Raw genomic sequence first — 13,248 nt, 5'->3', positions numbered from 1 at the left:
TTTATATGGGGAGTGTTTTCCAGAAAAGAACTCATAGCCCAGCTGAAAATTCTATGGTTAACAAAAGTTCTCACTGCTATACAAAAATCTATCAAGGTCAACTGCACCTCACATTTTCATTAAATCGTTCCACTTCTTTGCACCTCCCTAGCTCCTTAATCTTTCTTAATCTATACCACCACCCTATGTATTCAGAAGTTTACCACCATTCATATTACCAGTGATTACACCACTTTAATATCAAAATCCCAAACCCTTGACTTCCGCTTGCTTTCGGGAAGTGGATTGACACAACAGTTTTCTCTGGCATGCAACAAAAGTTTTGGAGCAGACAATACAGCATTCTCTTTAGAAATGCTGTTTTCACATACACATTGCTCCAAATCTGCATGAAGAGAGACAATACAGTGAAGACCTGCTCCCAGATACTACCACCACATGCGAGTGTTGCAACTGATTCATGTTACAGAGGGCTTAACTAGCATAACTTGTATCAGAAAAATACAGTTCTGAATATCAGCTGATTCATGGTAACCTACTCCACTCAAGCTTTTAGTTTGCGGCAAATGTTAAATAAAAATGTTCTGGAGATTTAAGCTCATGTATTTTAGCTCATGTTTGCTGTACCTGGAGTAGGTTCAAGGCCTTCTTCAGCATCTCAGCTGACACAGTAATTCACTAAGCTGCAACAGCTCATGTATGACTTGAACCCTAAACCACAGGACTACAAAGAGGAACTCTCAATAGGAGTCATAACAGAAGGGGAACAGTCAGAGACTAAACTCTTAACAAAACTATATATATCAGCTTGTCTGCACAGTTTGCATTCCTGTCAGTTGGTTATAGATTATACAAATGTACATTACGTCAAATTCATGCAGTGGTATTTTTTTGTTTGTTTAAAAATATCTTCATGTTTTGTAAATTCTTACATTTTCTGGTTTGGGGTTTTTCTTTAGGGTTTTTTGTTTTGGTTTGGTTTTTTTTTTTGTGAAACTGTCAAATTTTGAAGCAGTTATTCTGCAAGTATTATCACCTTGTTTTTTCTCACAATCTTAAAAGATTAGCCAAGTTTTAAAATAGTTATTTCTCGTCAATTTTATAGTGTTAATGCGAACCTATGACTCTATTTTATAGCAATTACTACTGGAATTCAATCATGAAACTGACCTACTGAAGTTTCCTATGTGACCTACTGATTTCTGTGTTCAAGATCTGAGTTTGAAAGGGGAGGGCAGGGAGCAAAAGCTGACTTTTATACAAAGTATTTATCAGACACACAAGTTTCCTGTGACAGGCTGAACGATGCATTTCATTAAGGTTTGAGAATGCCACCTCTCCAAATCTGTAGTCACCTGACTTTAATTTACATATGCCAATTTTGTAATACTCCTCTCATTTAGGCCACAGAACATTAAGACAATACACTTGCTTTTGCTCATAGAGATACTTCAGTGTATCACAGCCTTAGAAAACGCAAACATTCTTAAATAAGCCATGACTACTAAACAAACAAAAAAGTTTCCTTCTGAAAAAAGAATTCTCTATGAATGAAGAAACTGCCCATCAAAAGTCTGCCTTAGTGCACTCATGACCTTTATTCAACTAAAATTAACATGCAGAATTAATCAACTGCTTTACTAAGAAATGTATTTTTGCTTTACAACATTGTTATTATATAATGATGTGTGGTTCTGGTACATCAGATCCAGAGAATTTAACATCAGTTGTAATTCTATAAAGCAATTCTAAGGTGTAAATTGAAATTTGTGACAAATATATCAGCGTATATGTAGTAAATTCACACACTATTATCTAACCTCATATATCTTCTTTTCTAAAAAACAAAGTTCTTATCAGTCTGTTTGCTTAGGAAGTTTCTATTATCACTTAAATAAATGGTTCTTACTTGGTAATTGCCTAGGTCACTAAAACAATTACTGTGTTATTTACTGGTTACTTATACCAGGAGGAGGCAGAGAGTAGGAACTTCAAACTTGAGCAGGCTGGGAAACTGCATGAGAGACAGATCTGAAGTAGCAATTGAACCCAGGGACAGGCAATAAACAATCACAGTGATGCGACTGCTGGCACAGGGAGAGGAAAATGAAGGGGCAGCCCTGATGGGTTCAAAGGACAGGTGCTAAGTATGGAAATACAGCAGCAAGACTCCAATTTCAACACAGCAACAATATAAAAAGAAAAAACATTGAAGTTGAGACTACATCAGTTTTGTTTATTGTCATTATCTATTCTGTCATGTTAAACATCATGAACGTCTTGGGCTCCTACATAAAGATTTAAGGGAATTTAATTGGCTATATATGCCAATTTTGGTTAAAACTGGATGGGGAAAGGGTACGCAGCACCCCAGCACTACTCAGCCAACTCAAACAGCTCTGTCAATGAAAGAGCTAGCAAATGTTGGCCATCACTATCTTACAGGAACTTTCTCATCTCAGCTGCATTTACACTATCCTAGGATGATAACACCTTAAACTGATGATTCACACTGAGAGCAATAGAAAGGATAGGCAGGATGGAACAAAGGAACAACTGAATCTGTAAGATGTAAGGAGGACCTCAAGGTACAAGACTCCTGACATTTTGAAGCAGGGACCCTGCCATACCAAGCTAGAGACACTCCCAGAAACGTGGACTGAGATGACACATTATCCCTGAAATAGAAGGAAATGTCAGAGAGCGATATCTGAGTTGGGTAAGGTGACAGAAGAAACTAGCATCAAATTCTACTCACAGAAACAATAAAATGTACTGCTATAAAATGAGGACTGACTAGGACATGTGCCAAGAAGGATCTAGGAGCTACAGTTGACTCATGTTCAACCTGCAACTCACATCATCACAGCACTTGAAAAATACAAAGTGTTACACTTAGGTATGTTGTCAGAGTACTACAACGGACATTTATAGCAATTCACCCATTTCCCTTAAGAACTCAGCTGAAGTCTTATTTATTGTTTTGAGTGTCACAATTCATAAAAAAGGCAGAACTATTACAGAAGGTCTAGAAGAGAGGAAAAAAAGAGTTACAATAGGTATAGGAATAACATCCAAAGCCTTGGAAAGAATTTGAGCTCTCTAGTTCAGCTATGAGAAAAGTCTGAGGGGATATTATGATACACCACATTTGAGCATAAGACACTTCATCTGAGACAAAAGGAATGAAGTGTATCACAATCTCCACATGGGATAGTGCAAGGAATAAAAAGACTTCACCTGAAGCGAGAGGGATTAAGGCAAAACATTAAGATTCTACAATAAGGTCACTGAAGTACCAAAACAAATCAAACTTTTCAGAACCTATAGAACAGAATATTTTTTAAGAAATGTTATATAAACAACCCTTCAGGAGGTTTTAGGTGCAGTTAAGTCTGCCTCCTTGGAAAGACTTTTGAAACCTATGTAAAGACTCAGGCTCTAGGAAGAGGAAGAGATAAAAAGCCAGGTCCCAGAAGCAATGAAATCCACAACCCTCAAGTTGGTGTGCATGGCATTTTATAGTGACATTGTACTATGTCTTTATAAAATGGCTTGAAATCTTTTGTTTCAGCTGTGGAATGTACAATTGTGAACAGTAATAATTCAGGTTTTGTGGAAAAGAATTTCGAGTTTTCAAAAGAAAGGAGGGAGAGAATTTGTCTTGACAGCTCTTGCATAAGAAGACAATACAACTTCTAAAATACATGTTTTCATTTTGCTGCTTCCTTTACTCATGGGTTCTGGAAGTTTCTCAATTAATAAGAAGGAAATGGATAGATGCTTAAAAATGCAACAGTTCCATTGTGCAGCCACAGATGAAAATACATTGAATTACCTCAAATGGAGAAAAAGAAAAGGTTTCTAGAGAAATCAATACAGTGAAAATATTGGAAAGCACTACTAAATGTCTTTTGCTTTGCTTGAAGTGCAGTGCCTAGGACTTATGCTACTAAACAGAACATTAAAGTGATCTTAGATTAAAAGGTGTGTTCATTTGTACACTGCAACCCTAATGCATCTTCTGCTCGCTAGCAGACTGCAAAACAGAAAAAAAAGAAAAGAAAAAACAAACAAACAAACAAAAAAATTCCGAAAGAGTAATGCAACCTTTGCAAAGGTATCAGATAAAGCATGCATCACTCTTGACATGGAAAAGCTACGCTTGCAGGTGCTTGCACATGTCATTTTTGAACAGGCAAAAAGGCAAGCATAATGAATAACACTGACTGTGCAAGTCAGCCTTTGCTTTTAAAGATGGAGTAAGTTTTATGCAAACTCATTAATATTTTTGCAGCTGATGAAATGTTGCATTTGCTAATAAGAGAAATCAGCTTTTCTTATACCTCCTAACATACAAAATACAACATGCAAACAGTTGAATGATCCACGGTCACTTTTGCAAGAGCCAGTGCACAATTCAGGCTACTGCTGATTGTTATACATCCATTTATTTACTCATACATATACATTTTTATTTTACCCCTTAACTAAGTAACCATTTCAAAGAAATGTAGCCAGTCAAGCTCCCAAAATACATTTGATATACCTTAATGCAAGGCATATGTTCAAAAGCCTTTGTAAGGTTTTCTGTGGCATAAAACAGATACGATATTTATCTGTAACTCCCTTTCATCCCAAGTTTGATGACTTAACTTTGTGGGACTGTGAAGCTCGGTGACTCATAACATTCTAAGTTCCAAACACACATAGGTAGTTAAGCAGTAAGGAACAGTAAGGGTGAGTTATAATTATCTTCATGTAATTGTACCTACGTGGGATAGTAAAAGGGAGTCAAATTTGAAAGGCAAGATACTGTCAGCAACTCAGCATAGCTACTGAGAACTGCTAACAGTGTTCTTTGCAGAAGGGAGTGATGATGGTTGCAGATGATTTTCATTTATGCCCACCCTTCCATTCTCTTCTCCCAAGCCATCTGCTGTCTTTCATGTTACTCCCTTACATGGCAGTACTTATTAATAAAGGGCCCTGAAACTTGTACATTTTAAGCATAGTGCATTTTTTAAATTCATAATCAAAATCATGACATGCAAGCAGATCACAAGAGAACTACAGGTTTCTGCAGGAAGCTTTTACTAGATCTCTATCTGTGAGAACTCTATGATCAGACTGGTTTAGACTTTTCTTGTGTTTAGTTCTTACCCTGTAAATCCTCCAATGTGAAGAAAAGGCCAAGATGCCTTCATATCATAGCATACTTCCAATCTAACTAAAACTGTGAAGGCTGGCAAAGGACTCTCATCTTTGCTGCCAGTGAGGACCTGACCAGACACTGAAGATGTAAACACTTTCCCCCTTTCTCTCTGCACAACACCACCACCTCCCCTCAAAATGAAGAAAACCCAACACAATAACAACAAGAAAAAAAACTGTTTTTTCCACAGCTTCTTGATTAGTGACCTATAGTGCTATAAACGTGTAAGGAATCTCGGTCTGCCTTCAGCCCTCCAGAAAAGAGAATCCTGAAAATCAGCCTGGAATGTGCAACTAGAGACTGACTCTGTTTAGTTTGATCATCAGTTGTGGGTAACGTGGACTCTGCAGGCTTGACTCTTCCCTCTTCTATCCCTTGTCCCCTCGCATGTTAAGTAAGGTTGCATAGCACAGTAAGTGACAATGAAACTAAACACTTGTATTAATGGATTACTAATAAATCTAATTAAATACGGACTGCAAGAGAATCCAGCTTACCATTCCACTGCCATAGCAGGTCTTCAGTACGGGACACTACGACAATGGAGACTGTGACAATAACTGACAACAGGTAAGTTTGTTGAAAATAGTCTCCATTTCCCCTATGTCCATTTTCTGGCATTGAAAAATAACTACATAGAGGGCTTTGTGTGTGTTTTCTTTCAAGGGAGGGGAAACTTAAACCACCCCCCACAATTTACTGAGAGGATAATACAGCTACCTATAATGCACTCAGTGCATTTCATACAGGATTACTAGTAACACCAAGGATTTAAATGCAGCTTTCAGATCTGAGATGTTGAGAATAAACTCATTTCCAATTAAACCAAACAAAAAAACAAAAAAAAAAACAAAAAAAAAACAAAAAAAAAAAAAAAAAAAAAAAAAAAAAAAAAAAAAAAAAAAAAAAAACAAACAAAAAAAAAAACACAACAATTGTGCAGCTGACAAGAAGACCCAACTAGATTTCTCTGCAGTGGTGCCACTGTAGCCACCTCTGCATTAGTGAAACAAAGAGAAAAAACCCTACTGAGGGTGAAGCTAAATAACTCTACCCATTTAATAAAAGCCACATAGCTGTACTGCATACATGGTCGAAGGATCAGTATATAACTGAAATATTCTACATCTGTACTTAGAATGTTGGGATGTAACTCAGTATCAAGAAACTCAGATTTACAGAAGTAATTCCCACTACAGAACTTTCTTTGTCTTATTCTTTCATATTCTTTCCTATATTTATTTGCAGAACACATTTAATATGCTTAACACATTTCCCCCCCCCCTAAAAATGACTATGCTCTTAAGCAAAGGAATAGAACTCACATGGCTCAAAGAAACAGAGATTGAGGGACCTCCTGTATCAACTAAATAAAAATCTTTAAAACTAAGTATATTTTATGTTGATTTCACATATAAAATACCTACTCTTTTACTACAAAAATCACACTTAACCTCTCACTTCTTTCTTTAGGAAAGTCACTGCAGCCACAGAGAAGCAACTCTTAATATGCTAAAGCTTAATACGCTTAAGATAGACATTCACATATTCTATTTTATTTTGATAGAAGACTACCCAGCTTTTGCCTTTACTTATTTACTGCACCACCCCAAAATCAATCCTATCATAGGAAAAACCATAAAAAAAAAAGATTGAAAACCCTGTTGTTCACCCTCTGATCAGCACCATACATCAGTACCAGGTAAAAAAAGCTCAAATAATAAAAAAAAAAAACAAAAACAAAAAAAAACCAAACACCATATAAAGAAAGAAAGAACACATAATAAAAAAATTGTTAAGTAAGAACTAGCAGCATATTAACAGCCATCTCACAGGCAAGTTTTTAGTCTCCTTGCCTTTATACTAAACTTATAAAAAGAAAAAATACCTACTGGTGTCTGCCTGGCTGCCCACGCTGATGTATCTGTCATTTCCAGGAAGGGCTGTTTGGTAGTAAGTTGCCTCCTCTAGCTGGGGAACTTTGGCATTCTTTGCGGTAAGAAAAGCCACAGCCAACTCCAGATTACCGTTGCTGTCCTTTAAGCATCAACAAAACAAGATATGAGAGTCCCCTCACTCTTTTTTTTAGTTTTCCTCAACAGCAAATGCCATTACAAGCAGCTCAGAAGATCAATGATACATTGTACTGTCAGGTGAAATACTGACTAGAAAATAAAGTTTCCAAACTTAACATATTTTTAATCAAAACAAAGATAAAACATCTTATAAAATTTACTTTGATAGAATTCCACTTATTTCAGAAAAAAAATAAAGGTCTTGTAGAGCAGGATAACCCCTCAACAAGCATAATCAGTACACACAGACTTCAACACCATTCAGCTGAATTCTTCTGAAAACCCATCATTTTTTAAAGCCAGAAATATTGGCTTTTGAAGGGTAGGTGCATACATGATTTATGCTGGATCTGAACTACTATATATGATGTAAATTCACTAGATCCTTATTTACCATGCCTAATGCCCAAAAAACCTCTGCTTGAGGGAGATTTTATTTATAGATATATATTGGAGGAAACAGAACGCAGAGAGACCTGCCATTCCTTACTTGCATTAAAGAATTCTTCTGTGCTGTGAAAGAATTTACAGTGGTTAAAAAAAAAAGAAAAAAAAAAAGAAATAGCAGATTAGCAAAGGGTGGCAAGTTCAAGAAGAGCTCTTCGCTCTACACCTCGACAAGAAAACACCTGACCAACTGTAGTAGCACCGAAGTTTCTCAAAACAGTTTACCTGAAGGTTAAAGACAAGTCATACCATTCCCGTCTTTTCATTTAACACCAGATTAATTTATGTTAACATTTATGTATTACTAATTTAAAAAAAAAAATATGAATTTATTCCTACCAAAACAGATCAAGATTCCTCCTAAAGTGAACAAGGCATCATTATTAGTTTTTTTTTTTCCCTCCCCAAAATAAATGTAAAAAGTATTTAAAAGCTGAGAATGGAAGGGAAGGGTAAGAAAGGGTGGGGTTTAGGGTTTTCACAGGCAGTTGTAAGATGTATACATTCAGCTACAAGTCAGACACCCATCTTACCTTCAGTGCCTGTTGTAAAACCTGGATGTCATTGATCCCAGTGATCTCCCGCAGCTGATTTAAGAATGTTTGCTGGTGCTAAAAAAAAAAAAAAAAGAAAAAAAGAAAAAAAAATCATGAAAATAAGAGCCAAATAACAGCAAAACCAATTACTTACAAGAGTATGCTTCTCTACAAACTTTAAAAGTAACTCCCTATGAGCTTTATGCACCACAGCGGGGTAGAGTCTTCATTATTTAAGTCTGCCTTAGTTTCTACAACTTGGGCCCTTTTAATTCCCAAATGTAGTGGTTTTTTTTGGTGGGGTTTAGTGCTTTGGCTTTTATTTTGTAAAACAAAAAGAATTATAATGAGTGAGCCTATGCAACATGGGTTTAAGGACCTATATAAAGCCACAGTTGGCTCTCCTGAACAAATAAGCTTGCTTTTCAAAGGCAGTAGGGGTAACAGTTGACTGAACTCCCACCGAAACCAGTTTTTTCAACTCTCAATTATTCTCAATCACAGTATTTCTTTAACATACATATTGCCCAGCCATTCCAACCTCAAAAGTAAGACATTTTTCGCTACTGATCATTTCTGTTTTAAGAGAAATGCTGTAAAAATGACAACACAAAACAGACAAAAGCAAAACCTTAACAATTTATCTTAAACACCTTCCTAGACCAGTTAAATCCAACTCCCCCAAATCACATCAGTCAACATCCATGACTGAGTTTAAAGTAACACATGGAGATGGAACAAAAGACATTCTAAGTCTCTTATATATTCACTTAATGAGAATTTTTGGCCCTTTTACTATTTTTTTTTTTCCTTTTTTAATGAATAATCTGGTGCCATTCCTGTTTAGAGCCAACAGCTGATTGCCTCTGCTCATGCTCAGGTATCACATCACAGACGCAAAAACACCCCCCCAAAAAAAAAAAAAAAGAAAAATCACACCACTAGCATGGAAGAATCCCTGAACTCCAGTTAACCATTACAACCATCTGAAACATTAAACCCATGAAAACAAAGAGGACTGACCATTGTTCAGTTCTAAGAAATTCCATTCTTCCTTTGGCAAATGGGAAAAGGAGAAAAGCTCAGTGGTATTTGCAAGTGGTTTTTCTTTTTTATTGTTTGCCCACCACATCCTCAACTCAAAACAATTTAATTTATAAAAGAGAAGATTTTGTAAAGTACACAAAAAGCATATTTCCTATCAGTGACAAATAAATGTTCTCATGTTACTCTCTGTATTCATTAAAAAAGAACAAACCACCAACTACAATTGACTAGCGGCTATTTCTACAATGCTTCTCTTCAAGTATTTGGAATCAAATATTCAAATACCCTTATTCTCTCCTTATCGCAGCTTTGTACAGAGGAGGAAATTAAGAGCTGCATGAATGCTGAATTCCCCAGTGTGAAATGAACCTGGCAGGCGCTACTTCATGCCCTAATAAGTTGAAATAGAAGGCATATAGTTCAGGATGTTTATGAATTATGTACACAATCTTCCGTTCATTTATGATCCTAAGGGACACTACTAACAATCCAATTTGCCCTCTATTTTTTTTTTGTCTTTGCTTTTTAAAAACCCTGCTATTGGCACACGAAAAGCGAACTGATGCAGGGAAACAAACTCCCACTCTATCCCCATCCCTCACCCCCTCATTTGTTTACTCTGTGCATTTCATAGCACTGTACAAAGGCAGGGCTTGTTTCCCCTATAAAGTTGCTTTCCTGCCCCTGGGTCTGGCAAGAAGCAAAGGAAAGAAATAAAGTATTTGGGAATTACAAAGCATTAAAACTGGCAGGAGCAATTCAAGGCCAATGCATGGCAGCAAACTGGATTTATTTTTGTATTTGCTACCAACATGATGGTTAATAAAATGGAAATAGTTTCACTATAAATTATCATAAGAAGTTATAACAGATTTCTCTATCTTCAACTATATATACAACACTTGGAAAGGCTCACCAAAGAATATTCATTGTTCACAAAAACCGGGAAAAGAGAGAAGAGACACAGTTTACCAACAATCTCTTAGCAGTTCAAAATATTGGCTGTCAATTTATGAGCACAGCTGTCAGTTAAAAACCTAGACATCTGTAGTTTATATCCAGATTCCAGTATTCTGGTTTAAAGTTCTGGTTCAAGGCCCCCTTCCCAAGGACATACACATTTAACAGACCAAAACCGGCCCAGAGATGTTCCTTTCTCATAAAAGAGATGATTTAAGTACCTAAATATACTTTCTTCAAGTCAAGATTTTAAGGCACTTGGGTCCAAAATTCTGAACTGGTAGTTAGGTGAAGAGCACAGAGAATCCGTAAGCATCCCAGTTACAAATGACATAAATTAAGAGGAAAAAACAGTTATCCCAAGTATCTCAAATGGAGCCGAACTGCTTGGAGCCACAAACACCCGGTTCAGACATTACTGACTTTTCAGGTAAATGCGGAGAAGCTGCCACTAATCTCTCACTGAGTTATTTCAAATCACACAGAAGTTACAGTGACGATACACCTCCTTCCAAAAAGGAAGGAGGAAAAGATAAAAACAAAGCAACAAAAGAGTATGATTTCAATAGTTTCCACCTGCGTTCTCTTAGTATGTGCCAACAAAGAGGTCTTCAGAGATAATTCTGAAACTACCTAAGGCAGCTAAAAAACTCCTTAACGCACCACTCCATTGGCAGTCTTCTATTCCACACATTCACCATCTTCCCCTTATCCCCTCAAATATGCATCATCTTCACTGTGTACAGACCTTTCCTGAAGCTGCACATTTAACTTTGCCATTGTTCTCCTTTACCACTATATTGATGATAAGTTATCACCCACAAAACTGTGTTAACAAAGGCAATTCTACTTTTTTTCATTACAAGTGACAGTGCAAGTAATCCCTATCAAACCTTTTTCCCCACTCATGATTAGCCATTGAGATCCAATTTTCTTTTTGCTTTTCTTTTCACTTAGGAAGTTTATAAAACACAATTGTACCTACAGAGAGCTGTTATTACTTAATTCTTGATGTAACTTTAATTTACTGGATCTGTACTAGACTGCTAAAGTCAAAACGGATAAAGTTTATTTTTTTTGAATTATATTCCTTTAGTACAGCCTATTGTGTGGCACACTGGATGATTTAAAATTATTACAAAAATTTCACCATTATCCATGACTGAAGCTTGTAGATCAATTCCTAATGCAACTGCTACATCATTAAGTCTCTTCTGTACCTTAACTAATATTTAATACAATACTTAGGACAGACTTGAACATATGAAGCAAGCCACCTTCCTTACTCCTATTAATGCTCTTTCTGATTATATCTAGCCTAGAAGCTTTACTCTTCCTGGAGCTTGGGCTAACTTGAGCTGAAATGACTGAAGCATACTGACCCTCAAATGTCCATGAACACTACTGTATACAAATGCAGATCCCAAAAGACTATTCCAGGTGCAAGTACAGGTGCTAAGAAATCCACTTCAATTACTGTGAATCCTATCTGCCTGTATCCACTTCTTTCTTCATATTTACATGACAGATTCCATAGTTTATCTATATAGCACAGATCCTCCAGCTAAGCGAGTCAAGACTCCATGTGTATCTGCAGTGCTGCACCAAATGTGGTACGTCATATACTCACATATATATGTACCACATACACTCCATGTAGTTTGAATTGCATTTGACTCATCTGTAAAAAGGCTTCAGGACCTGGCCTACACTTTGCTGGTACAGCTGCTACAGGGTAACCTAAATCCTTGGCCAGAAAAAGGAGACAGTCTCCTGATGCTATCACTGCCCTGAGATACAGCTGCTCACACCCCTTGGTCCCACCACAGGACACAGCAATCAGTTCCCCAGGGCTTTCATACATGAGCTATTCCCAGCCTTCCCCCTTCCTCTGGCTCCCCGAGGTATGCAGTATGTATCTCCAGGCTTTCAGCTCTTGGAAGATTTCAACTAACAGGAAATTCTCACCCTTTTCCTGGATGGAAGCCAAATTTGAATATTAGGAATGCATGCCCTTATTTCCAATTCTTTCCTTTTTCAGTCATCTTCCCTTCCTCTCAGGAAATGCCCAATTAAGATTATCTGGTTTATAACCTCACACAATAGCATACTCAGTAGCTGTGCCAGCGCTAGTGAAGCAGAAAAGGATTTACACTATTGTCTACGTAGAGAGATACTGTGCCCAAATTAGTTCTGTGACAGTACTGTAAGCTCTGATAACTTGTCAAAATCACAGCAAAAAGCTAAATTATACAAATGAAATTTTGGACACAGTAAATCTCATAAATTGACTAATTCTGAATTATACTACAGATAAATTTAGGGAACAAAAATAACTACCTTTTGATCTGCTTATTTTCTCACCTCTGTAGCTTCTAAAGAAGTACATGTAATCTTTTGCTTTATTCATGGCAATATCCAAATATCTGTATTTGCAACACAAGCACTTTCCACCTTAGAAGATAAAAAAACATTTTTCAGCTTCCAAGCACAGAAAACATTGTATGATTAGTAATAAATGAGATGGTCCAAACACTATCAAAAGAAAACAGGGCCTACTGCCTCACTATGCAGTTCATTTAAATAGTACATAATTAAATTGAACTATGGGAATCCCTTCCTTCCCAAGGGCTGAATACTTGTACCAGAGATAAAAAGAAAGGGGGAGGGGGAATGCAACTGCTGAGAACAGCATCTTGACTCTGTCCCTCCATACGAAACCCACTTACTATATTTCCCAGTGCAACACCAGTTTGTAAGAGCTATTTGTTGGAGGAAAATCCAAATGACACTGCATAAAATATTTTATATTAAAGACAATTTTAATGTAACCTGCTAATGGTACCACCTGGAGACAAGCAGCTAGTAAGCTGGTTTCTTCATATGATTTTGCTCTCATGAGAAGACCACAGAGATTTGAACAAGGTAATCATCTATAAATAAAATCTTTACGCTTCTGCCACAAACA

General features: G+C 36.7%; 1 protein-coding gene across 4 annotated transcripts in view; it reads right to left on the bottom strand.

Moving 5' to 3' along the window:
• Positions 1–13,248, bottom strand: part of USP25 (ubiquitin specific peptidase 25) — a 90,310-nt gene that overhangs the window by 58,513 nt on the left and 18,549 nt on the right. For 2 of the 4 annotated variants that reach the window (XM_062622110.1, XM_062622112.1), the window contains exons 2-3: positions 8,271–8,348; positions 7,108–7,252 (exon numbers count right to left, since the gene is read on the bottom strand). In XM_062622110.1, coding sequence (XP_062478094.1) covers positions 7,108–7,252; positions 8,271–8,348 — 223 coding nt within the window. Of the gene's footprint in view, positions 1–7,107; positions 7,253–8,270; positions 8,349–9,296; positions 9,398–13,248 lie in introns of those variants that run through there. The other 2 variants (XM_062622111.1, XM_062622113.1) reach the window with 2 other exon arrangements.

This window comes from Pezoporus occidentalis, unplaced genomic scaffold (genome assembly GCF_034315485.1).
Source record: "Pezoporus occidentalis ecotype Australia unplaced genomic scaffold, CSIRO_AGI_Poc_V1 ctg24, whole genome shotgun sequence".
NCBI lineage: Eukaryota > Metazoa > Chordata > Aves > Psittaciformes > Psittacidae > Pezoporus > Pezoporus occidentalis.
Note: the sequence above shows the minus strand (reverse complement) of the source record. Positions and strands in the feature narration are given on the sequence as shown.